General features: G+C 42.8%; 1 protein-coding gene across 1 annotated transcript in view; it reads right to left on the reverse strand.

Annotated features, from left to right (window-relative positions):
• LOC142095421 (polycystin-1-like) overlaps positions 1-24,995 on the reverse strand; it is a 90,658-nt gene that overhangs the window by 8,946 nt on the left and 56,717 nt on the right. Inside the window, 15 exon segments of the mRNA XM_075178367.1 lie at positions 10,175-10,377; positions 10,462-10,664; positions 10,768-10,873; positions 11,156-11,361; positions 12,592-12,656; positions 12,762-12,887; positions 12,998-13,121; positions 13,332-13,542; positions 14,594-14,737; positions 16,620-16,787; positions 20,841-20,921; positions 20,924-21,029; positions 21,962-22,208; positions 22,457-22,616; positions 23,380-23,931. Of these exon segments, the coding sequence (XP_075034468.1) occupies positions 10,175-10,377; positions 10,462-10,664; positions 10,768-10,873; positions 11,156-11,361; positions 12,592-12,656; positions 12,762-12,887; positions 12,998-13,121; positions 13,332-13,542; positions 14,594-14,737; positions 16,620-16,787; positions 20,841-20,921; positions 20,924-21,029; positions 21,962-22,208; positions 22,457-22,616; positions 23,380-23,931 (2,702 nt within the window).

Consider the following 24,995-nt stretch of genomic DNA (forward strand, 5'->3'; position numbering starts at 1 on the left):
TGGGAGAGACTGAGCTGTGTGACCAGTTCAGATAGGTGACCCTAGGCAGAAGGGCACTGGATGAGTGATCTGAGCAGAGAGAGCAGTCTGCAGAGATATCAAAGCTCGGTGCAGTTTTGAACAGAACCTGCTGGAAGCCACAGTTTGAAGCTGTAGGAGGAGGTTTGCATGCATCTCTGAAGAAGGACATTTTACAAGTCAGCCATTTTGGAGATAATCAAGTTCAGACCTGTGACACACTGGTGCAGATAAGTTACTGGTTATTTTTATCTATCTGTTGTTGTTCAAGTGGGGTTTGGACTATATCTGGCCACAAGGGCTGAAGAGTTAGGGATAGATGGGTGGGCAGGTAAATATGCACCAAGTGTGTGTCTAATCAGCACTTGTGGAACTACAAGTCCCAGGATACAAATTAGAAAGGATTTTACAGTTGTTGCTAGAGGAGGGTCTGCATACTGTGACTGCTGTACCTCACTGCAAGTGATTTAAAGACCTCCAAAATCTGCAAACTGGACACATGATGTTTCCATGCCATGCTGCATACATACAGAAGGGCCCCAACTTGCAGTGCACTGCTCTATTTGTGTGGTGTGTTTGAATACTGCTGTGTGTGTTTGGCAGTACATTGTAGGGCTATAAGGGAAAATATATAAATTCACCCTGCAAGATATTCACAGTATCAGGAGCAAGTAAGATATCTGATATATTTTTTCATGTGTATAAAGCTGTGACAGTTAATGGTTATATTGTTATATATTATATTATATTGTATGCTGTTATTGATTTATTGCGAGTTTTTGTGTTAACTTGGTGTGCATAGTAAGAAGTGGTGCGCCACTTTCATCCACACTGTTTTATTACTGTATTGTATTGTTTGCACTATTATTTCAAATTATACCAAAGTATATTTTTCTATAAAATTACAAAGCTGCATTTAGGATTTCCATTTAAATAAATGTGCCTGGCTGGCTTTTGCAGCACACATTTTGTCACAGAGTGTTAATACTGGGCAGGGGGTTTCCCGAATCTCCCCCTGGTGTATCTTTTGAACACCCCCCAGAAGAGAAAGCAGAGATTCGGGTGGAGGCACTGAAAACCAAGTACCAAGGTGAGAAGCATCTGCGTGGTTCAATATATATATATATACCCTCACAACGCTTAATACACAAGGGGGTGTTACAGTGGAGGCACTGCTGAGATACTGAAGACACACTCAGTGAAACCCATCAGCACAGACGTCATGGATAGTATAAGAGAAGAAGTGTTTCTGTGGTGTGAACAACAGACTGTGGCCCCAACTCGATGTTTAGGGATCTATGGTGACTCTCAGGGAGTGACAGATGAGGAAGTCCTGCATGTGCTCCACAGGATTTATGGGGTAGAACATCCTAAAATCCTTGGATGGAAAGGTAGAGATCAGCATAAGACCAGTCTGATCCTCTGTGAGACGCAAGCAGAATTGGATAAAGATTTTCTTCCCTCCCTCGTTTCTGGGCCACAAAAACAACAATGGCATATTGTGATACCGTTAAAGCCAAAACAGCTAGTCGCAGCACCTCTTAATGCTGAACTTCCAGATGGAGATATTAACCTACAAGTATTCCCTCAGGCCAGGGAAGAGAATTCTCAGTCACCCTCCAGTACTAGGAAAACTGATGAGGATCAAAGCGAACTGTTCCTCACTGCTGTACAGAAACTGGTAGACCAGTTAGGAAAGTCACAGCATGAAGGGGGCTACAGAAGGCTCCGGCTCTTCTCAGGAATAAAACCAGTCCCTACTGGGGAAGAAACTTACGAGGCATGGAAAGAGATGGCTTCCCAATACCTGGAGGAATGGCATTGCTCCGAACCCTATAAGAGACAGCGGATCGTTGAAAGTCTGCGAGGTCCCGCTGGAGAACTAATCCAAGCTGTACGGAGAAGTGACCCCCAAGCCACTGCACGACACTACTTAGCGACTCTAGATCAGGAATATGGAATGGCAGAGGATGCAACAGATCTGCTCTATCAGCTACGCCACACCTATCAGGAGTCAGGGGAGACATTGTCCAATTATATCTATCGGCTGGACAAGCTGATCCACCTTATTGTGTCAAAGAAAGGAATACCCCTAGCAGAAGTAGACGACAGGCGTATGCAACAGTTGTTACGGGGTGCTCTGTCCCATGACCCAGTAGCGATGAAGATAAGAAATGCTCAACTGGGACAACCATCACCTACTTTTCTTCAGTTGGTACAAGATGTTAAACAAGAGGAAGCTATAGTTAAATCCCGAGAGAGGGTGACCAAGAAAGTCAAGGTCGTACAGTCAAAGCCCGAGGCTGACCTTCCCAGCACTGAGTTAATGAAGATTGTGGAGAAACAAGGTGAGCAGATTGCTCAGTTGTTGGAGATGCAGAAGCAGATTCAAGCACAGATGCTGAAATACCACACTACCGAGCAACTGCACCCGAACATCCACCCCCGGCAAGTTCTCGAAGCTAACACTACTCGGAAACAGAACAATTGTTTCACTTGTGGAGAAGTTGGGCATCTCGCTAGACAATGTCCTCAGAGGAAGGGAGGAAGGTGGTCACCCTCACCATCCCACCGGGATAGGAAGCTTTCGGAAAACTGAAAGGGAGGACCAGGAACCCCCACACTGGCCCTCTAAAGAAAGCTGACATTAACACTGTGGGGAACTCTCACCTGGAATGGGGTCTTTTGCCCAAAGGATTGCTGGGACCCTCTCCTCACGTGCCGGCATGTCTAAATGGGAGACCTTGTATGGCCTTGCTAGATAGTGGTTCACAGGTGTCCATTGTGTTCGAGAAGTGGTACCGAGATAATCTATCTGACTTGCCCATAAAGCCATTGTGTGGACTGACCATCTGGGGTCTGAGTGACAAGAATTATCCCTACCTTGGGTACATCACTGTACCTTTGAAGTTCCCACGGGAAGTAGCTGGAATAGAAGAAGAGGTGAACGTGCTTGCACTTGTCTGTCCTGAGGCCGAAGGAGAACCTCGAGATGTCTCAGTGATTATTGGAACTAACTCCCATTTGTTCGAGATACTGGCCAACTGGTGCCAAGAGGTGGGAGGAGCAAGTTATAGTAAAACACTTAAGATTCATCCTATGTGCCTTGCTGCTTATAAGAAGAAAGAGGGAAAAAAATCTCAGAAAGAAACCACATTACAAATAGGAAGTTTTGATCAATGCTTTAATGGTAGTGATGCTAGTCAAGAAGACCGACACTGGCTAGTTATGCAAATGCTACAAAGAGAGGCTGCCTTCTCTTCGGGGGACTGGGATTTAGGTCTAGCGACAGGAGTGGAGCACCACATAAGGCTAACGGACGACAGACCTTTCCGAGAACGGTCAAGACGCCTAGCCCCTGCTGATTTGGATGATATTCGGGAACATTTAAGGGAGATGCTAGAGAATGATGTGATTGAGAGATCTGAGAGTCCCTATGCTTCTCCTATTGTGGTGGCTAGAAAGAAGACGGGAAAAATACGGATGTGCGTGGACTACCGGACATTAAACAAGCGCACGATTCCTGATCAGTACACTGTCCCTAGGATAGACGAAGCCCTTGATTGTCTTCAGGGAAGCAAGTGGTTTTCTGTGCTAGATCTACGCAGCGGGTACTATCAGATATTGATGAGTCAGAAGGATGCTGAGAAAACCGCCTTCATCTGCCCGGTTGGATTCTTTCAGTTCAAAAGATTGCCACAAGGATTATCAGGGGCTCCAGCCACTTTCCAACGATGCATGGATGATGTTGTGGGTGACATGAATTTCAGGGAAGTGCTGGTATACTTGGATGATTTGATAGTATTTGGCCAAACATTGAATGAGCACAACGAAAGACTCCTCAAGGTATTGGATCGCTTAATAAAGAAAGGGTTGAAGTTGTCCCTTGACAAGTGTAGCTTCTGTAAAACCCAGGTCAAGTATGTGGGATATGTTGTGGATCGGGAAGGAATTTCTACAGATTCAGCGAAGATAGAAGCGGTGAAAGAATGGCCTCGACCAACAATACTGAAGGAATTAAGGTCTTTTTTGGGGTTCTGTGGCTATTACAGAAGGTTTGTCCCAAACTACAGTAAACTTGTCAAGCCTCTTACAGATCTAACTCGAGGTTATCCTGCTCCAAGAGGTTCCCATCGGAAAGAGAAACCATTGTTCCGGGTAAATGATGCGTTCGGGGAAAGGTGGAGTGAGGCTTGCGAACAAGCTTTTGAAGGATTGAAAACCTGCCTGATTCAAGCGCCTGTTCTGGCATATGCCGATCCAGAGTTACCATACATTCTGCATGTAGATGCCTCCTTTGAGGGACTTGGGGGAGTGCTATACCAAGTGCAAGAAGGAAGGTTAAGACCAGTCTATTACATCAGTCGAGGTCTCTCACCCAGTGAACGGAACTACCCGGTGCATAAATTGGAGTTCCTGGCCCTTAAGTGGGCAGTTGTTGACAAACTTCACGACTACTTGTATGGAGTACCATTCGAAGTGCATACAGACAACAATCCCCTCACATATGTGCAGACCACAGCAAAGCTAGATGCAACTGGGCACAGATGGTTGGCGGCGCTGGCCATTTACAATTTCACAATAAAGTACAGGCCTGGGAGAAGAAATGTAGATGCCGATGCTTTGTCAAGATTACCGGGAAGGTTTGTGGAATCTCAGGAAGAAGAATGGATAGAGTTGCCAGCTCCAGAGGTGAAGGGGATGTGTCACGAGGGACGTGTGGTCGTGCCTCCAGTCAAAGAATGCTTAACAGTTCTAGGGGCAATGACAGATGCACTACCAAGACAATATTGCTGGCTGAGTCAAATGGAGCTCAGTGATCTTCAGAAGTTGAGTTCAAGCCAAGTCAAAGAAGATCAGCAGAGTGACTCCTCTATAGCAGCAGTTAGGTGGTCTGTTAAACACAGACAAAGAATCCACCCGAGTAGTTTGAAAACGGAGGAAGCTATTTTGCTAAGCAGACAGAGAGAGTCATTGGTGGTGAAGCAGGGGCTACTGTATAGAGAAACCAGCCGCAAAGATGGCAGAGAGAGGAAACAGCTAGTATTGCCAAAGAAGCACCGTCCCATGGTTCTCCGTGCGTTGCATGATAAACACGGCCACCTGGGAATAGAGAAGACCATGAGTTTAATTTCAGATAGATTCTACTGGCCGAAAATGGAGATAGACATTGAGAGTTATTGTAAATCTTGTGGGACATGCATACTTCGAAAATCCCTCCCAGAAAAGGCTGCCCCCTTAAAGAATATATCCAGCAATGGGCCTTTAGAGTTAGTCTGTATTGACTTTCTATCAGTGGAACCGGATGAAAGCAACAAGTGTAACATTCTAGTGGTGACAGATCATTACACCCGTTATGCTCAAGCCTACCAGACAAAAGACCAGAGAGCTGTGACCATGGCAAAAATCCTATGGGAAAAGTTCTTTGTCCACTATGGACTGCCTGCCCGCATTCATTCAGATCAGGGTCGGGATTTTGAGAGCAAGCTAATAAAAGAACTGTGCGAGGTCTGCGGGATAAAGAAGTCCAGGACTACTCCTTTCCATCCCCAAGAAGATCCGCAGCCGGAGAGATTTAATCGGACCCTTCTCAGCATGATGGGCACTTTGGACACTAAAAAAAAGGCACATTGGAGTAGGCACATCAGCCATTTGGTCCTCGCCTACAATTGCACGAAAAACGAGTCCACGGGGTACTCCCCATATCTCTTAATGTTTGGAAGGGAGGCTAGATTACCAATCGATATCTGTTTTGGAATGGACACTGCTGATCCCCAAGAAAAGCCCCATTTGAAATATGTGGAGCAGCTGAAACAAGAACTAAAGGAGGCCTACAGACTAGCGGAAGCAGCTGCATCAAAAGCTGGACAACGAAACAAGGGTCGTTATGATCTACAGGTCAAGGAGCATATTCTGGAGCCAGGTGACAGGGTTTTACTTAGACACTTGGGCCTCCCGGGGAAATACAAGTTAGCCAATCGTTGGCGAAAGGATCCTCATGTTGTGGTTGCAAAATTGCCAGACATCCCAGCCTATCGAATTAGGCCCGAGGGGCTAACAGGCCCTATAAAGACATACCATCGACAACATTTGCTTCCCATCAGAGATGGTGTCCGGTTTTGGGAGGAGCCTGAAACAGATGAGCCAAAAGTGTCCACACCCAGAAGATCACAGCGAATCAGAGAACCGACCACAGAAGAAGATGATGGAGATGATTGGAGGTATGATGCTCCAGGTAAATTGGGAGAAATAGATTGGAGACAAGATATCAGAAGGCTCACTAGGTCTACCGAGGGGGCCGCTGTAAGACCTCCACAAGTAGAAGAAAGGAGAACTATGCCTGCCATTTCAGATGAAAGTGTCAACCCAAGAGTAGCTGGACGGTTGGATTCTCAGTGTTCAGTAGAGGAAGGCTCTAACCAGGAAGTTGACATGGATGGGGACGTCGTTGATCCAGATGGAGGATGCACTGAACGCCCCAACAGGGTGTTGGGGGGAGAGGAAGGGAACCCACCAGTCCAGGGTCGGCCTAAAAGGACCCCTAGAGCCCCAATGATGTTGACTTATGATAGTCTAGGTCATATGACTGAGATTCCTAAGGTGATTCATCCTAGCTGGGTCTATCAGTGGCCATATCTGACTCCCATATCTGTTATGCCAGGGCCTGTTGTGTATGGATGTGAAAATGTATTTAGACAGGATGTCTTAACCCCTTTAAATTTGCAGGATGTGGGACAAGCCTCATCATTTGTTCATTGTGGACTTGCCCCACAGGGGGAGTGTGTAACCCCTGGGGATGCTGCAGTTGGACTTGAGCACCCAGGGGCTAATAATCACAATTGCATCAGTAAGAAAAGAGATGCATATAGCTATTTACCAGTCAAGGAGAAGGAACTACATCTCCCAGAAAGCTGTTATGAAGAGGGGGCGGAGCCTAAGAAGACTGAGAAACCAGAGGGCGGAGAGAGAGAGGGAGAGAGGAGCATCCTGGGAGAGACTGAGCTGTGTGACCAGTTCAGATAGGTGACCCTAGGCAGAAGGGCACTGGATGAGTGATCTGAGCAGAGAGAGCAGTCTGCAGAGATATCAAAGCTCGGTGCAGTTTTGAACAGAACCTGCTGGAAGCCACAGTTTGAAGCTGTAGGAGGAGGTTTGCATGCATCTCTGAAGAAGGACATTTTACAAGTCAGCCATTTTGGAGATAATCAAGTTCAGACCTGTGACACACTGGTGCAGATAAGTTACTGGTTATTTTTATCTATCTGTTGTTGTTCAAGTGGGGTTTGGACTATATCTGGCCACAAGGGCTGAAGAGTTAGGGATAGATGGGTGGGCAGGTAAATATGCACCAAGTGTGTGTCTAATCAGCACTTGTGGAACTACAAGTCCCAGGATACAAATTAGAAAGGATTTTACAGTTGTTGCTAGAGGAGGGTCTGCATACTGTGACTGCTGTACCTCACTGCAAGTGATTTAAAGACCTCCAAAATCTGCAAACTGGACACATGATGTTTCCATGCCATGCTGCATACATACAGAAGGGCCCCAACTTGCAGTGCACTGCTCTATTTGTGTGGTGTGTTTGAATACTGCTGTGTGTGTTTGGCAGTACATTGTAGGGCTATAAGGGAAAATATATAAATTCACCCTGCAAGATATTCACAGTATCAGGAGCAAGTAAGATATCTGATATATTTTTTCATGTGTATAAAGCTGTGACAGTTAATGGTTATATTGTTATATATTATATTATATTGTATGCTGTTATTGATTTATTGCGAGTTTTTGTGTTAACTGGGTGTGCATAGTAAGAAGTGGTGCGCCACTTTCATCCACACTGTTTTATTACTGTATTGTATTGTTTGCACTATTATTTCAAATTATACCAAAGTATATTTTTCTATAAAATTACAAAGCTGCATTTAGGATTTCCATTTAAATAAATGTGCCTGGCTGGCTTTTGCAGCACACATTTTGTCACAGAGTGTTAATACTGGGCAGGGGGTTTCCCGAATCTCCCCCTGGTGTATCTTTTGAACACCCCCCAGAAGAGAAAGCAGAGATTCGGGTGGAGGCACTGAAAACCAAGTACCAAGGTGAGAAGCATCTGCGTGGTTCAATATATATATATACCCTCACAACGCTTAATACACAAGGGGGTGTTACAACTATTCTAATTTTTTTGTCAAATAATGTCAGTATACCAAATTTCAGGTCAATTGGATGAGCCCTTTCTGAGAAAATAGTTTTTTCCACACACACACACACACACTAACACACGCCGCTAGGCTTTTACTTTTATATATTAGATAATGCTAAGAATTTAATAGGTCAGTGTATAACTCCACCCAGCAGGTGGCGCTGCAGCCTTGTTGTTTGTTTTTTTTTCACACACAGACTAACACACGCTGCTAGGCTTTTATATTATATATATATATATATATATATATATATATATATATATATATATATATATACACATATACATAAAACACATATGCTGGTGTTTGGACATACAGATACGTACACATAAGCATTCCAATACTTTTGGACAATCAGAAACAGACATGGTAGAAGTTCTGGACACAAACATACAGATTCATCTACACAACTTCAGGAAATCTCAGCCACTCTGCCATACTCTGCAGTTCTTCTCTCACTTCTTTTAATTTCTGCAATGAAGGCTTTGTGTTTTATAATGGAACAGTGCAATATATGTCTTGGATCTATTTCTAAATTCTTATATGCAGGGATTGTGAATTTGTTAGCGACTGACTATCTGTTATGGTCAGCTATAGCATTTCATGCAACATTATTATAGTTATTTATTCTATATAAATATTTAATTCATACTATTTAACAGCAGGTAAAAACAGTGTCCAAGTCACATGTCATTTATTTTAGTAACATGTGACCACAAGATGCACAGAATTTCCAGGACACGTTACAGGTACATTAAGTACATCTTCATGGGTCAACCAATTTCACTTTACCTAAGCCTAAACCCATTTCTCATAGTATAGTATATTGTTTATCATTCATTTCCAAGTGTCCAATATGGAAGTTGTATTAACCAATTATTGATGGATGGTGAGGGGATTGCTGGATGTCCCCCCACTTATTCTCTACTAATGAAGACCAACTAACTGGCAAGGAGATGGTAGTTCTTATAATGTCACCCTTATATCTATAGCCCAGGCCTGGCTAACCTTTGGATCTCCAAGTGTTGTGAAACTACAAGCCCCAGCATGCTTTGCCAGTAGATAGCCAGCCAATAGCTTGCAGTGCATGCTGGGTTTTTTACTAAATTGCATAGCTCAACGGGTACTGATTTCAAAATTGCTGTAACAGTGATTGTGAAATATGTTGTATTTAATTTGCAATTTTAATTTACCCAGATAAAATAATGTTAAAATAATTTTTGTTGTTTATTTGTGCTTTTATTTTATTGCACTTAATGTCTTCTATAAAAAAAACAATAACAAAACTATGTACCATAAAACCACCATTGTATATTATCTAGGCACCAGGTAAAATTGAAGAAAAATCAAGAAAACTGTAAAATACAGGAAATGTCTGAGGTTGAGCAGGATGGGGGGGGGGGGGTTAAAATGATCCCAATCTGAGCAAACCGTTCTATGGGGCATATTCAATTGACGGCGGGATATCGTTCATACGGTAATCCTGTGTGTAAAAACCGTTAATACGGTAATTTACTCGCTGGATTTCAGCTCGCAGCTCAGGGAGCTGGGAGCTGAAATCCAGCGAGATATTACCGTATTAACGGTAATATTTTTGGAGCGCGGGATTTTCGGCGATCCCGCCGTCAATTGAATATGCCCCTATATGCTGTACACACATTATTTTAGAACACATGAATAAAAACATGAAGTATTGTACTGTACAGACTACATCCAGTAATGCAGAGCCAGAAAAAAACTACTGTACAGTACTAAGAATTATGTATTTCTAAATAAGTTCTAGCATAAAATGAGGAAACGATAGTGTAAAATTAAGGAAGTGATCCCAATGAAAGGTTTTGAGGAATAAGACGACTATGAAAAATGTATAAACTCTATGGCTGTTATTCCCTTGAGATGCTGGGGAGATAATTCTAATTAGATGAAATTCCTTTTAGACAGTATTTTCCACTTACCTTAAGTGGTTCCAGTAAGAGGGCAGATGTAAGCAGTGCACAGGTGCTAGAAATGAGCCATAATAAAAGGCCATACTCAGATATAGATGAAATATATAGGACTGTGACTGCAATGCAGCCAGCTAATAGTGTGAATAACATTCCGTAAACCATCCACAGCATCCAGGGAGGGAACAGCCATCCAAGAGGCCTCCAGCGGACACCTGTGGGCGCCAGAAACAAGCATGAAAAATGCTGACCAAGCATTAATTCACCTTTATATTTCTAGCCAATAGTGTCGCACTCACCAATGCATGTTGTAAAGGGGGAGGGAGATGCAGATGAGGTATCCCACCAATCCCGGAGTTCGGAATCGTTACTGGTTCCAGCAGATACACAAGAGGAAGATGATGACCCTCTCCTAGCTGTACACCACTGGTCGCTCTCAGACCAGCATCCAGTCACATAACACTTCTCATCCCCAGACATAAGACTATATCCACTTTCCGTACTGCAAAGAGAAATCATGAAATTTATATTTGTGATGACAATTTGCTGGTAATAATAATAGTTATTAATAATAAAATAATAACTGTATGATGTAGATCCACTACCTGGGTGACGTTAGGTCTCGGCGGGGGGAAAACCTGCCACTGTCAGACTCCTCGGTCGATTTCCACACATGGATGTCGGTAACAATGGACCGGAGTAAATTCTCCTCTACAACAGAACACATATGGATAATCAGATGCTGGCTTTATATACTTTAATTGATTGTTCTTTTTAGATAGTGACCCTCCCCAGCTCTATAAATAAAGCATGTCTACCATTACCATATATGAGCTGCCAGACTATGTTTTGTAGACAGCCAAGAGAGCAGGGAAATTTATGTGCTGCTTAGAGGGGATTGGGTGGTTGATAATTGTAAACTGAATCTTTGGACATTGGATAACACAGAAGTATCTACTCCCAGAAAAGTAGAGGAATAAAGACCTGAGATACCTGACAGTGTAAAGTGCGGGCTGTAGCTGGACCCCCGTGATAGTGATAGAGGGTCATCTCCAGAGCTGCAGGCGGATTGGAACCCGGGCTGATCATTTCCAACCTCTTTCCACCTGGGCCGCGTGAAGCCAAATGCTGACTCCGAAGGATCATCATACCGGGCATCATATGAACTATCACAAGAAGACATCCAGATGGGCTCGGAACTAGTGGATGGCACAATTTATAAGTTTTATTTAACAACACTTAAAATGCTAGAGAATTCACAGGCAATATGGATCATTGCAAACAGGGTATCAAAAACAAATACATTGTTGAGTGAAGCCGAACAAAGGGAGTGAAACAATGGATAGGAATTGAGGAATCCTTGCTCAATTTCCCAGCAAACATTTCCCCAATGGCTTTTGAACTTAACTCAAATCTTAAACCTTATGATGGTTTTTTTGGGTATTAGTTACTTATTGCTGGAAAAGACAGAAAATGTTGAGGGATATATATTCTCAAATATGTCAACTAACATTGGTTGCCTTCAACTCCAGCTTTCCCCAAGAATAAAGGATTTGAATGTCAAGGATGGGGGTGCTCACAGTCAGTCACCTCCAAACCTTGAATATTGGATATAATCCCAAATCAGACATTTCTTGAGACATTTGAGTCAGATCAATGCATTAAATAGAGAAATGACTCCCTATGAAATACCCATACTACTTATCAAGAGCTGAAACAGTCTATTTCATGTATTTACAGATTAATATTAGAAAACGCCTTTTTGCGCCCTTCCGAGATAAATGGAGGTCTGGAACAGGGATTTTGGTGCGGCCTTGGATGAGACTTAGTAGCCAAGGATTTTAAATTTCAGGCTCACAAAGCGACACTGTAAAAAAATTAGTTCTGGGTGGTACAGATGCCCTAGCGTATCTCAGCCATGTGTTGGTCCTGGCAGCCCTATCCACAATTGGTGTGAATGCCCCAAGCTTACCACATACCAGTGAGAGATGATTTGAATTTCCGCAGCAATAGTGGAAGGAGAGATTCTGGCTAACTCTGAATTTTGGCTTTTAAAATGCACCTATTTACATTTTGTTTTTCAAAAAAAAAAATCACTATCCTCCGTTTATCCATATCACTTAAATGGGAATCTCAAATGACTACGAGAATCTTTAAAAGTGATGAGTTTTTAAAAAAAACACTACTTGTCTTCACTATCACATCTCTGGTGATCCAGACATTGGGGTCCCCAGCGGTAGAACAGATGCTAAACATTTTATTATGTTTTAATGCAAATACTTTAAATGTGTTACTTTCCTCGGCTAAATACATATATATCCATTGTAAGTATTCAATATTAAGTACATATTAAGGATATCGTAGATCAGTAGGGATGAAAATAGTCTTCCTTACAACCCCAAAATCTACTACCAGAACCTCTGGCTCACCTTTCTGTATGCCAGATGCCATCCTTTCCAATGTCAAAGGTAAACTTGCTGCTGGTTATGGACCTCTAAGAAAAGAAATCTGTCATTAAATGAATTAGACGATGACCCTGTTTTCTTCTTAATACAGGGATATCTTTGAATCAGTGGCGCTTGGTGTAAATGTCACCTACACAGCTAAGTGAGCTGACGTCCAGCAGAGAGTCTGTCCTTCCAGGTATGGATAACAAGGAGGGAGCATCCATATGCACGTCCTCCTCTGTGGATGAGGTAGAGGCAGCCGAATCATCTACAAATACCTGAAACAGACAGGTGACCCTTTCTTAGGGGAGGACAACATGACAAAGCCTATGAAGAGGCCCTATAGAATCATGATGTATTGTGTGTATGTCATAAGGGTATTTCTTACCACACTACGCGTTTCTCGGAAAAGGAATGTGAACAGAAGCTGTAGGGGAAGGACAATCAGACACACAATGACCCCAACGAAAATACTTTGCCATGTAACCAGAGACTGGCGCCCGAGAGGAGAACTGACACATAAGAGGAAATAAAGAGAGAACACAGAGAGTTAAAAGTTGTACACAAGGTATAGAAATATATTTTTCATTGTACCCTAGAATCAATCATTGCAACACTAGACAATTAAGCTACTCACTCCCCCAGATAAGGAACGATAATATAACTGAGGAGCAGTAAAGCAATCTATGCACTCTTGCAAAAATCAACGATTTAGCACTAACCTACTGCCCTGAACTCCAACTGCCCCATACCACAGGGAACAAGCCGTCATGTAGAGATGAAGGGTCAACGCGCAGCAGGTCACTCTCTGGATACGTGTGAATCGGCTGCGCGCAGGTCGCCACCAAACAGACAACCACAGGTGCCAGTCTGTCAATCCAAGAAGCAGTTGTGCTGGAAACACCTGGGAAAAGCTGGTGAGCTCTTGAGGACCTGGAACAATAGTTTGTAACCATGTAAATAAAAAAAATTCTATCAAGAGGCATTGTAGATCCACAAGAAAGTATGATGGATAGGGGTACTCCTAATTTAGTGTGTTTCAGCTGCAACAGTGTGCCCCATTCTGCGTCTACATACAAAAATAAGATTGTGTGTCGCGGAATGGGGTACGGTGGCTTAGTGGTTAGCACTTCTGCTTTACAGCACTGGGGTCATGAGTTCAATTCCCAACCATGGCCTTATCTGTGAGGAGTTTGTATGTTCTCCCCGTGTTTGCGTGGGTTTCCTCCGGGTGCTCCGGTTTCCTCCCACATTCCATAAAAACATACTGGTAGGTTAGTTGGCTGTTAACAAATTGACCCTAGTCTGTCTGTCTGTGTGTGTGTGTGTTGGGGAATTTAGTCTGTGAGCTCCAATGGGGCAGGGACTGATGTGAGTGAGTTCTCTGTACAGTGCTGTTGAGTTGGTGGCGCTATATAAACGGATGGTGATGATGATGATGATAATAATAAACTTTCGGAGGTCAAGACTATGTATTTAGAGAGGTGTTCTGGTTTAGCAGTTGTACTTATCAAGAGCTGAAACAGTCTCTCTCATGTATTTACAGATTAATATTAGTCTTCATAAAGTCTTCTTGTGCTAGAAATCAACCTGATTTTTTGTACGTCTTCGGAGATCCTCCGCCTTTTATAACACTCAGGCACGTTGTATACAGGAAATCACATTTAAATCGCCATGAAAAGCAATGAAATTAAAGACACTAATGTCAACCTACTTTTATAATTTATTTAAGGCTCCAAAAATAATATTAATAGTATTTTAGGTGGGAGTAAAAAAAAAAGTTGTGACTCGATAAGTAGGTGGTCCAAAAGCGTTATCAGGTAAGGCTTTATGTTCTCCAGCTCTGTACTGATCATAGCAGACATATGAGACAAATAGGTGCATTAACGCAAAAAATATGCCTTGTGTTTTTTAAATAAACCCCCGAAGAGCGCTACCAACAGTACCGATGAACTGCTTAACCAGTCAACATAGTAAGACTCACAGGTCGCCAGGATTTCTTTTTCCACTTTCCCTCCGTTACGTTCATTCTCTACTGACAGCCAATCATTCACCAGGAAGAAGTAGAGGAAATCCGTCTGCTTGTCCCACACAGCCACGTATTGCAGGAACCACGAAGGATCCAAACCTAGACAGACAACAACATCACTATGTCTGTCTGTCTGCCCCATCAATTTGTATCATATAACTCATCTTTATGGTTTTTCTTCAATAGAATGACAGTCAGTGCAGTGAAACACAAAGAGATTATGGGCCCGATTCATCTTCGGATGCAACCTGCGGAACTTGAGTGTGTTTCCAACCGTATTCAATTCCAAGCGGATCTCAAGATATGTTTCCATTTAAATCTGGGTATAAGTACGTTCCACCTAAATGTTACTTGCCGTATGTAGACACACAGAAAACAAACTGCTGGAAACGGACATCCATAGGTGCAATATAAGATCACATCAAAACGCATGGAAAAATAATTATAAAGCAAAATGAACAACTATATATACTATAATCATTAATAAAAATATCTGTAAAATATGTAAGATAATAAAAATATTTGCAAAATGTGTGTCGTTTTTAGAAGACTATGCCGTGACAGTCACCACTATCAGTCGGCACTTACACCTGCCGTGTAGCTGGTGCAAATGATACAGCTAAAATACACGTACCTAAGAGAAACACAAGACTTAAGTCAGCCTCATCTGCATTGGTATTTTCAGGAGCTGCGGCTGCCACGGACACCGCCGCGACTCCCCGCCCCTGGTTTCTGGCGTCCCGGCCGTCGCTATGAAGAACTGGGACGTCACTTCCGGTCTCCACATCCTGGTTGCCTAGGCAACAGCCGGGACGCCTGCGCTTACCTTCCGCCACGCCCGGACAGCTGTCAAACAGCCGGGCGCGTGCGCGCAGGGCTAATTTGACTCAGCCAATGGTGGCTCATTAGGGTGAAACTACCACTACTCTTTTAATGGCTGTATGCCAGTAATTAATTATGCAGCACTTGCTGGGCTTTGCCCTGACTGGCCCTCAGCAGTATTTAAGGCAGTGAGGACTGAGCCTGAGCCTCACTGCCGGTTGTAGCGTCCTGTCTCAGTACTGCTGCTTGCTCCTGTGCTAGTTTGGTGTCGAACCTTGGATTGATTTATCTGTGTATGACTCCGCCTGTCCCTGGACCCTAAACCATTGCCTGTGACCCTTACCTTTTGCCTGTACCCGGACTCTGAACCATTGCCGGTGACCCAGACCCTGCTTGTACCTGACCTCTCCACCTGTGCTCTGTCCGGTCCGCAGATCTCTGGCCTGTCGCTACTCCGTGTGCTACCTCCTGTACCTGTGCGCTGCCATGTGAACATAAACTTGTACTACACTGAGTGTAAGTCCTGGGGGCATCCAAGTACCTGTGAGCATAACCAGTCTCTACGGGAACGACGGCTGCTATAGGTGAAGACCTAAAGTTCTACAAGTTTATGCCGCACTGGTTGCCATAACAGGTATACCCTCCGCACACCCTTACTGTACATTGCCTACAGTCATCTGCCCTTCAAGACGTAGGCAGTCGTAAGTGTCCTTTGCAGTCGGACATGAAACGCATGAACTGCGTTCATAAGCCTATGGTCCGTTCCTGATCTATTTCTGAGATATGGCGCACAAATGGACTTGCGTCCGACCATGAATCAGGCCCCATATCTTCATATGTGCAACACACTTAAAATGATAATTACTTTTTGGAGAAACCATATACCAATGTGAGTGACCCACAATTATCACCATGTTTAACTTTTTAAAAATCCCAACATTTAACAATCTCAACCATTTAGTTATTTAACACAAGACACTGGCTACATAATAAACCAGTGACAGAGTTTCCTTACAATATGTAGTGGTGGATACATTATTTTCTGACTCTCCATTACTTACTATGGTACCTGGCTAAAATCCATTTGTGACTCTGAGCGGTCACTTCTCTTTACTTTTTGTCTGATAAGTTACTATCTGCGTCTACAATATTATCTTACCAGTGTTGTCATGCCACACGCGGATCTTCCATATCTCTCCCAAGTTACTATCAGTTTCAACCTGGAACATATCAATACTTCCCGTAATAAAAGCTCCTCCGTTGTCCAGGTGACGGGCTCCACTCTTATTCAGGCCATACAGACAGATCCCAACATGCGCTGTGGTACCTGAGTAAATTATAAACATATAAAGACATGTATGCAATAATACAGGGATTACACAGGGCTATGTGGCCAATTGGTCAAAAAGAATATTAGGAGATCGTTGTTTAGTATTAATAATACAGATATGTTCACTCATAAAACACTACACAGTAATGAACATGGATGATGTAAGATTTGACCAGGAATCATCAATGGCACAAGCAGAAAAGAACGTAGGAAACGGTGGGCCTGATTCATTAAGGCACGCACAATGAACGCATTGTGCGTTTTTTTAAAAAATGCATGTAAATCCGGCAAATGAACGTTCGTATTGAACTAGAGACAGATCTGAAGAAACATCTCTTGTTGAATACATACGGATTTAGGCCCGCTCAACGTACAGGGCTGTTGCCATACTTGCTGGATACGTACAATACATATGTGGAATATAAAGTTCCAACGGAATGCAGAGGAAAAATCAATAATTGTCACCTGTTAATAATATAGTAATTTATGAGAAAAACATTTTAACATTCCATTTTTTCCATGATTTTTTTTTTTACATCAATCTACTGTACATAAAATTAATTTATATAGTGGCTCCTGATTGCAAACACATTTTCTAGCTGCATACGCAGCCGCCATCAGCATCACTTGGCACTTACACCTGACCTGTAGCTGATGCAAGTGGTACGACAGAAAAACACGTACTGTAGAGATACCTAAAGCTTAAATCGGATGCTGCTGTGTGCGCTCAAGCTTGGCACGTCCTTACTGTACACTGACTACGTGCATACGCCCAGTCCCCATAGGCAAACCGAGGGGGAGGGGGGTTCCTAGTGCCTGGAAACCCCCCTCCAAGCCTGGGGCACTGTATAATTGAGGTGGCTGGACCCTGCCCCCACTTCACACGGCTCTGCTTGAAAAGGGAGAGCTGCGTGCACCTAACAGTAGTGCAGGCAGCATTGCCCATGTATATTATGGGGATAGGAAGAGTTGGAGAGCAGCCAAGCACTGTCTAATATCATAGCCAAGCTCCCATGCATGCTGGTCACGCCCACTGGTGGCGTGGTGTGGAAACCCCCCTCTACAAATCCTGCATTTGCCCCTGGTCCCCTAACTGTTCCACCCATGAAATCGTAGGCTGTCAGCAGAGCCCTTTCCACTCAAAAATGAATTGGATGTTCTTGCGTTCAGTGGCGCATAGTCTGTTTCTGGGCGTGCGCAGTGCGATTTAACGCAAAATACGGCACATATAGGCATTTACATTTCTTAATGAATAAGGCAGGTATGTTATCCATGAGTAATAATGACTTATAAAGATTGTGGGAAAGGAAGGCTGAGAAATGGTTATGTAGGTGGCAGTGTGGAAAGCGGATATAGAACTCTGTAAAACAGCACATTACTGGTGGAGAGTTATGTAGCTCTAGGGGGGCAGGGTGGTTGGAAGGGAACGGGACTGTTCAGTCAGGGCTGGGAAGAAGGGGGATAGTCTTAGAAAGCATCAGTTTTGCAGATGGGATTAGATCTCTGGAGGGGCAGACTGAGATGTGGGTCATAGAAGCACGTATGGGGAGTGGGTATTTAGCTGATATGAGAGGATACATAAATGCACTGGAGCTATGAACATATGAAGCATGCCGTTCAATCTTAAATGCATTTCATTTTAACCTTACCCTGACTATAGATATATTTATATACTATAGTATTTCCTTCTCTTTTATAACATACACCCCAAACGTCTAAAGTGGATTACTAGAAACCAGCTGAAATGGGTCCAATAGCTCAAATACCAAGGTATAGTCCGGCCCTTCAAACACACAATTACTGCTCGTGCACCTGTGTTGTGAGTCCACCAGACACACATAGAATTTATGTTATCTATGAGGCAACAAGCAAATAGCATTTTAGGCTTTTTAACACTGGTTCCTTTGTCCTTCCGCATTCCACAGTGATGTAAGGTAGCGACGTAACACCCTATCCAACTAAAATCTTTTCAAACATGAAATGTTTAAAAAGAAAAAATGGGCGCGGTTTGGTCACATGTATGTGATACAGCACATTAAATCACACACTACAGTCATACCGTCCCCAATGCCCCATCTTACCCAGTGCATGACTGATTTATATACATGTTCACAGAAATCTATGCTGAAATAATGAAGATATGTTAAAGGTGTTTTTTTCCACATCAATTCATCTAGCACAGGAAATTGCAATAGGAAAATAAATGAGTAAAATGGGGGACTAACACATAGCTTCAAATTAGAGATGCTCAGGCTCGGTTCCTCGAGAACCAAACACACCCGAACTTAGGGGATTCGAGTACCGAGCAGAGCCGGCTCGGTACGTTCACACTTTTTCTAAATCGAAAACGAGGCAAAACGTCATTGTTACGTCGCCGGATCTCGGATCTAGCGAGTTGTGAAATCTATAAATACCGCCCTCCACGGCGACCTAGCGCCATTTGAAAGAGAGACACAGACGGGGTAGCACACTGTGTAGAGCAGTTGGTCAGCCAAGTAGATATAAATGAAAGAGGATGGGGTAGCAGTGTTCAACAAAGTCTACAGTGACATTCAGTGGAGCTCCATTGCTAATTCTCATTGCAGAAAAATACAAATACTAGTGCTGGCAGGGTTGGTGTAATTCTGCAGTCAAATTGGACAGTGATTGTACGGTGTTATATTGGTTACACACAAAGAGAAGAGCTCCATTGCAAATTGTCATTGCTGAAATACAAATACTAGGCCTTGCAGGCTTTTCTTCTGACTTTTCTTTTCTGCCACTGCTGTGTGCCAATGTGTCCTAGATATGGTAGGGACTGCCATGTTTGAGTTATTGCACTGTCACTTACCATCCAGCCAGATCGCTGCAGTATTTGTCCGAAAGTGTATGAAAATAATAATGTGACCTGTGAGGTGGTCAAAATTAACTGCAAATGACTTGAAATTAGTGTTATTGAGGTTTATAATAATGTAGGATCAAAAAAAAAGAGCAAAATTATGTGATTTTAGCATATTTTAGCAATTTTTCTAAAAAAAATACAGATACAAAACCAAAACCAAAACACACGAGGGGGGTTTGGACAAAACCAAAACCAAACACTAAGCTAATCCAGATCCAAAACCAAAACCACTTCACGGGGGTCAGTGAGCATCTCTACTTCAAATGGTCATTGAAAACCCTCCTGTTTATAAAAGCCTACTAGTCCTCTACTTTTAGATTGTTAGCTCTAGGGAACAGGGCCCTCTTCCCTCCTGTTCTTATTACCTATAACTTTTGCTCACCAACTACACTGCGCACCTCCTCCTCTCTGTCCATTGACTCTACTCCTCCATTGTCTTTGCACCTCTTTCGGTGGCTCTACACCTGTTAGTTCAGCCAACGCTAATGGGCTCAGGTTTCAGCCTGTGCTGAATATACCCCTTGCACCCCAGTAGCCGTGCTGAGAGTTGTAGTGTTATTTGTTTTCTGTATTGTACTACCATGAACGGACTTGTTGTTTGCCCTCTGTAAGGCGCTGCAGGCCTAATGTGGCGCCCTACAATTAAAGGTTAACAATAATAATGCATGTGCTTAGTGTTCTCATGTTCTCAATCACTTTATACATTGCCGGTGAACTGAAACAATCATTCTTCCTGTACCAATAAGCAAAAATAGAATTCTGGCAGCATCCATTGTATATTTAGATGGGAGGGGGATACACTCTCTGACCTTGGACAATCATTATGTTTCCGTTTCTAAATAAGGACACCAAGCAGTGATTATGAAACACGTGAGACACAATGTAGGTACACATATCAATTTATTTACATTTCATAACTTCATTTAGTATCAACATATTAAATTAAAGGTCATGTCCAGCATAACAGCATGTAGCATTGTCCTAGATTGGCACTGTGTTTGTGATGTGGAGAGCTGGTAATATTTGGGTTATGGGCTTTTTCGATAGGTATCAAGCCTAGTATGCAGGTTTTATGAAATTACTTACATGTTAGCAATTATGTACATTTGTTTACACATTACAAATGTGCAGAACAGCTGTATAAGGAAAAGAAGAAGCCATATACGCACCTGCCCCCCTCCTCCAGCCGGTCTTTACCAGCACCCAGTATCGGTACTGCCCTTGTGGACCACACAAGGGAATGACTCCTAACGTGAGACATCGAGATGGTCCAGCTTGTGAGATATCAGGACCAGCAGCAGATACAGAGAAAGGAGCACTGAGCAACATGTCAGCACAAGTGTCCAATGTTGGGGATCCTAAGTGTGGGGAGACAGTGCAGTGTGGGCAGATAAGTATGGAGCGAAATAATGAGGATGACAGCACAAAGCGAATGGAGGATGGCAGAATGGAGAAGGATACGGAATATCATAAGACAAAGCCAAAACAAATAAACAAGTTATAGCGAGATAATGTCAAAAGTCATAAACCTGATGAGTTTCAAGAAGTGGTTGAAATTGCTATTTAAGTCTATGTTCATTAAGAGTGCACTTGAAATTAAGTAGCTATATTGCACTTTTGCTGGGCAACAGGTAAAGTATGGCAAATATATATATAATAATATACCCATGTGTATAGCTATCTCTTAATAGAGCCAGATATCAAATAAAACACAGAAACCTTAAAATTAAACACAGAAAACCAACCACAGGTTGTCAGACAAGGTATTTGTGCTGTATACTAAATCCATACTTGCCCACTCTCCCGTACTGTCCAGTAGACTCTCGAATTGCGGGTAGGGCACCCGAACTCCCGGGAGAGCGGGCAATTTTCCCACAACCTTCCCGTCGGGAGCCTAAATGACGTGATTTGCGGCGGATTGTGTCATTTTGGTCCCTCCCCCATGAAAAAATTGCATCATTTTTGTCACAGGGGTGGGGCCTAATTGACGTGATCCACTACGCCCCACTGCCTACTGCCTTCCCACCACACCTCACCTCCAGGATCTCCCAGAGGGCAACGATAGAAAGTTGCCAACTATACCCCAATCCTTAATTAAAAACTACTACTATACCAAGACACACCTTTGTTGAAATAAAAAATAATAAAGTGTCATAACTTAGAGTGACTTAAGTTATTTCAGTTGCAATGTTTCATATATACACACCTGAAAAGAGACATTGCAAGTTAAAATAGTTCTATGATATATATGAAATTATCCAGTTTCCTTCTAAAGGATCGTTATACTTACAGGGGGAAGCAAAATGAGGTGATGTGAGGGCACAAACACACTGGCGCCAAATAGTGTAAGGTGGCGAGTATGACACACAGCCTGGTGCGGGTGGCTGGCATTGCTTGGCGTCATGCCTTCTGTTCTCCATGTATGGCTGGGCATGTGGAAGTACTGACAAAGGCTGGAGAAGAGGCTGACAGAGACGATGACCGAGGTGACGGAAAGCAGGCTAGTGATATTTACTTGATACTCAAGCATCGGCCAGCTAAGACACAACAAACAAAGGAGAAACGAAGGGAGATGCACATTAGTGTCATAGTACAGCGGAATCTGTAAAGTTATATAAATCATAGGTATAGTCCGAGACAACTGGAGTAAATATGAAAAAGGAATATATCGACCAATGCCATAGGTATTGAGAGAATTACTGGCACAAGTGATTACTATAGAAGAGGAGTAGGTGGTTGTTGAATTTAAGTGAAAAGTATTGATTAGGAACAAACGTGCTTATACCTCAATGTACTGGGAAGCAGCAGACTTATATTATGTGTGTCCTCTTCCCTGAGAGTCATGTTGAACATATAGATCCTTTCCGTGTCAGACTGATTGGAGGAGTGAATGGGTCCATATGAAATTAACAACTCCGGGGATTTTTCAAGAGACCAATCGGAATCTACAGAATAATCACAGAACATTCTATTACAGTCGGTTCTATTACAGTCCCAGGAAACCATATCACATCAAACATAGAAAAGACATTAATGGTTTTGAAATATTAAGGAAGATGGATATTTACTAATATTGCATGTGCAGGCAAATAGAATTTTTTATTTATAATTCATGTTGGCCCAACTCTAAGCATACATATTTATAAAGAGATAAATAGAGGGTGAAACTGATTTGGAGGCTACCCCAGCTCTTTAAATAGACCAGGCCTGACCAACCTGTGGCTCTCCAGGTGTTGTGAAACTACAAATCCCAGCATGCCTAGCCAACTATTGGCTGTCTATTTACTGGCAAAGCATGCTGGGGCTTGTAGTTTCACACCACCAATAGGCAATAGATCCTTTTAAAAGTTCACCACTACACTAAAGCAGTCCCAAGCCTTTCAAAGGGTGGCTACTAGCATTGTGCTACGCAGAGAAAGGGCTAATTGCACAATCCATTTTAACTACTTTACCACCGTGCATATATACGATGAGGGAAGGAACACAACAGATTTCCAAGAAATTAAAAGTCTCCCATTCACTTTTTAAACAGCTAAAAAAGCAGACTCTGCAAATCAGAAATGTCACAGAGATTTCTGCTTTCATTATATAAAATGCATTGTTATTATGTTTGAACTTGCTGTTGTTTCATTCAATTGTACAGGGGCAAAAAGGGAATTAAATGTTCTATAGCAGTATTAGGTTTACATACCCTTCTGTTTCACTCACCATTCATTATAGTAATGTCTATGTACAGATGAGTTCCTGCAGATCTATGCACCAGGTCACTAGTTACTGTAAAGTTGGCGTTACCTCTTGGCGCTAGGAAGATGGATGTTGGTCTCAGAGTAACCTCTTTCTTGACAGGCATTCTCAAGTGAATGGCGGCTTCTGCTGGCAAGCCTCTTACTGGTACAGAATCACCCCTGAGAGATGTGAATTCCAAGGCCACCAACTGGGAGGTCACAGGGGCGTTAGGAACCAGTCCATCTGGAAAAGGGTTATTGTCCAGCTCTAAAATCAATTGTAGAAGTTCATGGTGACCTAACAAAGTATTTGGCAGAACGTGCAGCTTAGAAACTTGGCTCGAGTGCGAAGGAGATGTGCCCAGCAGGTTATCGGGAAGAACTCTCGTTGCTTGTATTTTAACTCCAGGAACATTAATTAACAGAGGCTCCTCATCAGACATACGTGACCTCATAAGAGATACTGTCAGCGCCCGCGTCAAGTTGAAGGCAAAAATAGAAAGGTCTTCGGAATACAAGGAAGTCAATGCACCACCTAAAAGAAGTTTAATCATTTCAATCAATAGGAACTATATGGGGTAAATAGCAGATACACTGCACTGTTATAATAACCAACCAGTGTAAAGGATGTGCTGATATTTTAAAGGTTTATTTACAAAGCCAGTAGTTTTAATCAGCATTTCATCTTTTAATACATGGAATGGTGTTGTGATAATAACTCGAGTCTCAGAATGTAAAACAATGGGGCATATTCAATTGTTGGCGTTTTCCGCCGCAGAAAAAGTATTACCGTTATACGGTAATACTGAGCCGGATTTCAGCTCACAGCTCCATGAGCTGCGAGCTGAAATCCAGCGTGATATGTACCATAATAATGGTATTTACGTGACGGTAATAGTGCGCACGCTGCGTTACTTTAGGCAGTAACGCCAACAATTGAATATGCCCTAGTGTATGGATATGGATAATCTGAATATGTAAACACTGTGAGATTTGAAATTGTCAGTGGGATTATTTCAGTTTTTCCTGAACCAGTGCTGCGTAAACAGGATCGGGAATCAGCATCATTCCACCATATAGGGATACTTTCACACTGGCATTTGCCATTTGGTTTTTAATGCATGTTAAAGTAAAAATGGTTATGGTTAACAGCTGACACCCACTTTCATCATCATCAACTATTTATATAGCGCCACTAATTCTGCAGAGCTGTACAGAGAACTCACTCACATCAGTTCCTGCCCCATTGGAGCTTACAGTCTAAAAACCGGAGCACTCGGAGGAAACCCATGCAAACATGGGGAGAACATACAAACTCCACACAGATAAGATCATGGTCAGGAATTGAACTCATGACCCCAGTGCTGTGAGGCAGAAGTGCTAACAACTACACCACTGTGCTGCCCCAAATAAAATGCTCCAAATAAATAACATTTGCTTGTTTAGTGTCTGGGTGGTAGAGACACAATTTAAAACTTGATCAAGACGGTATATAACGCCCAGTATGCTCCATAAATTGTTGCCCGACATTCCAGCCTCTTGCTGGAGGTACAACTCTGCTCTTGACACACTGATGCATATATGGTGGGACAGTAGTAA

This window comes from Mixophyes fleayi, chromosome 6 (genome assembly GCF_038048845.1).
Source record: "Mixophyes fleayi isolate aMixFle1 chromosome 6, aMixFle1.hap1, whole genome shotgun sequence".
NCBI classification, from domain to species: domain Eukaryota; kingdom Metazoa; phylum Chordata; class Amphibia; order Anura; family Limnodynastidae; genus Mixophyes; species Mixophyes fleayi.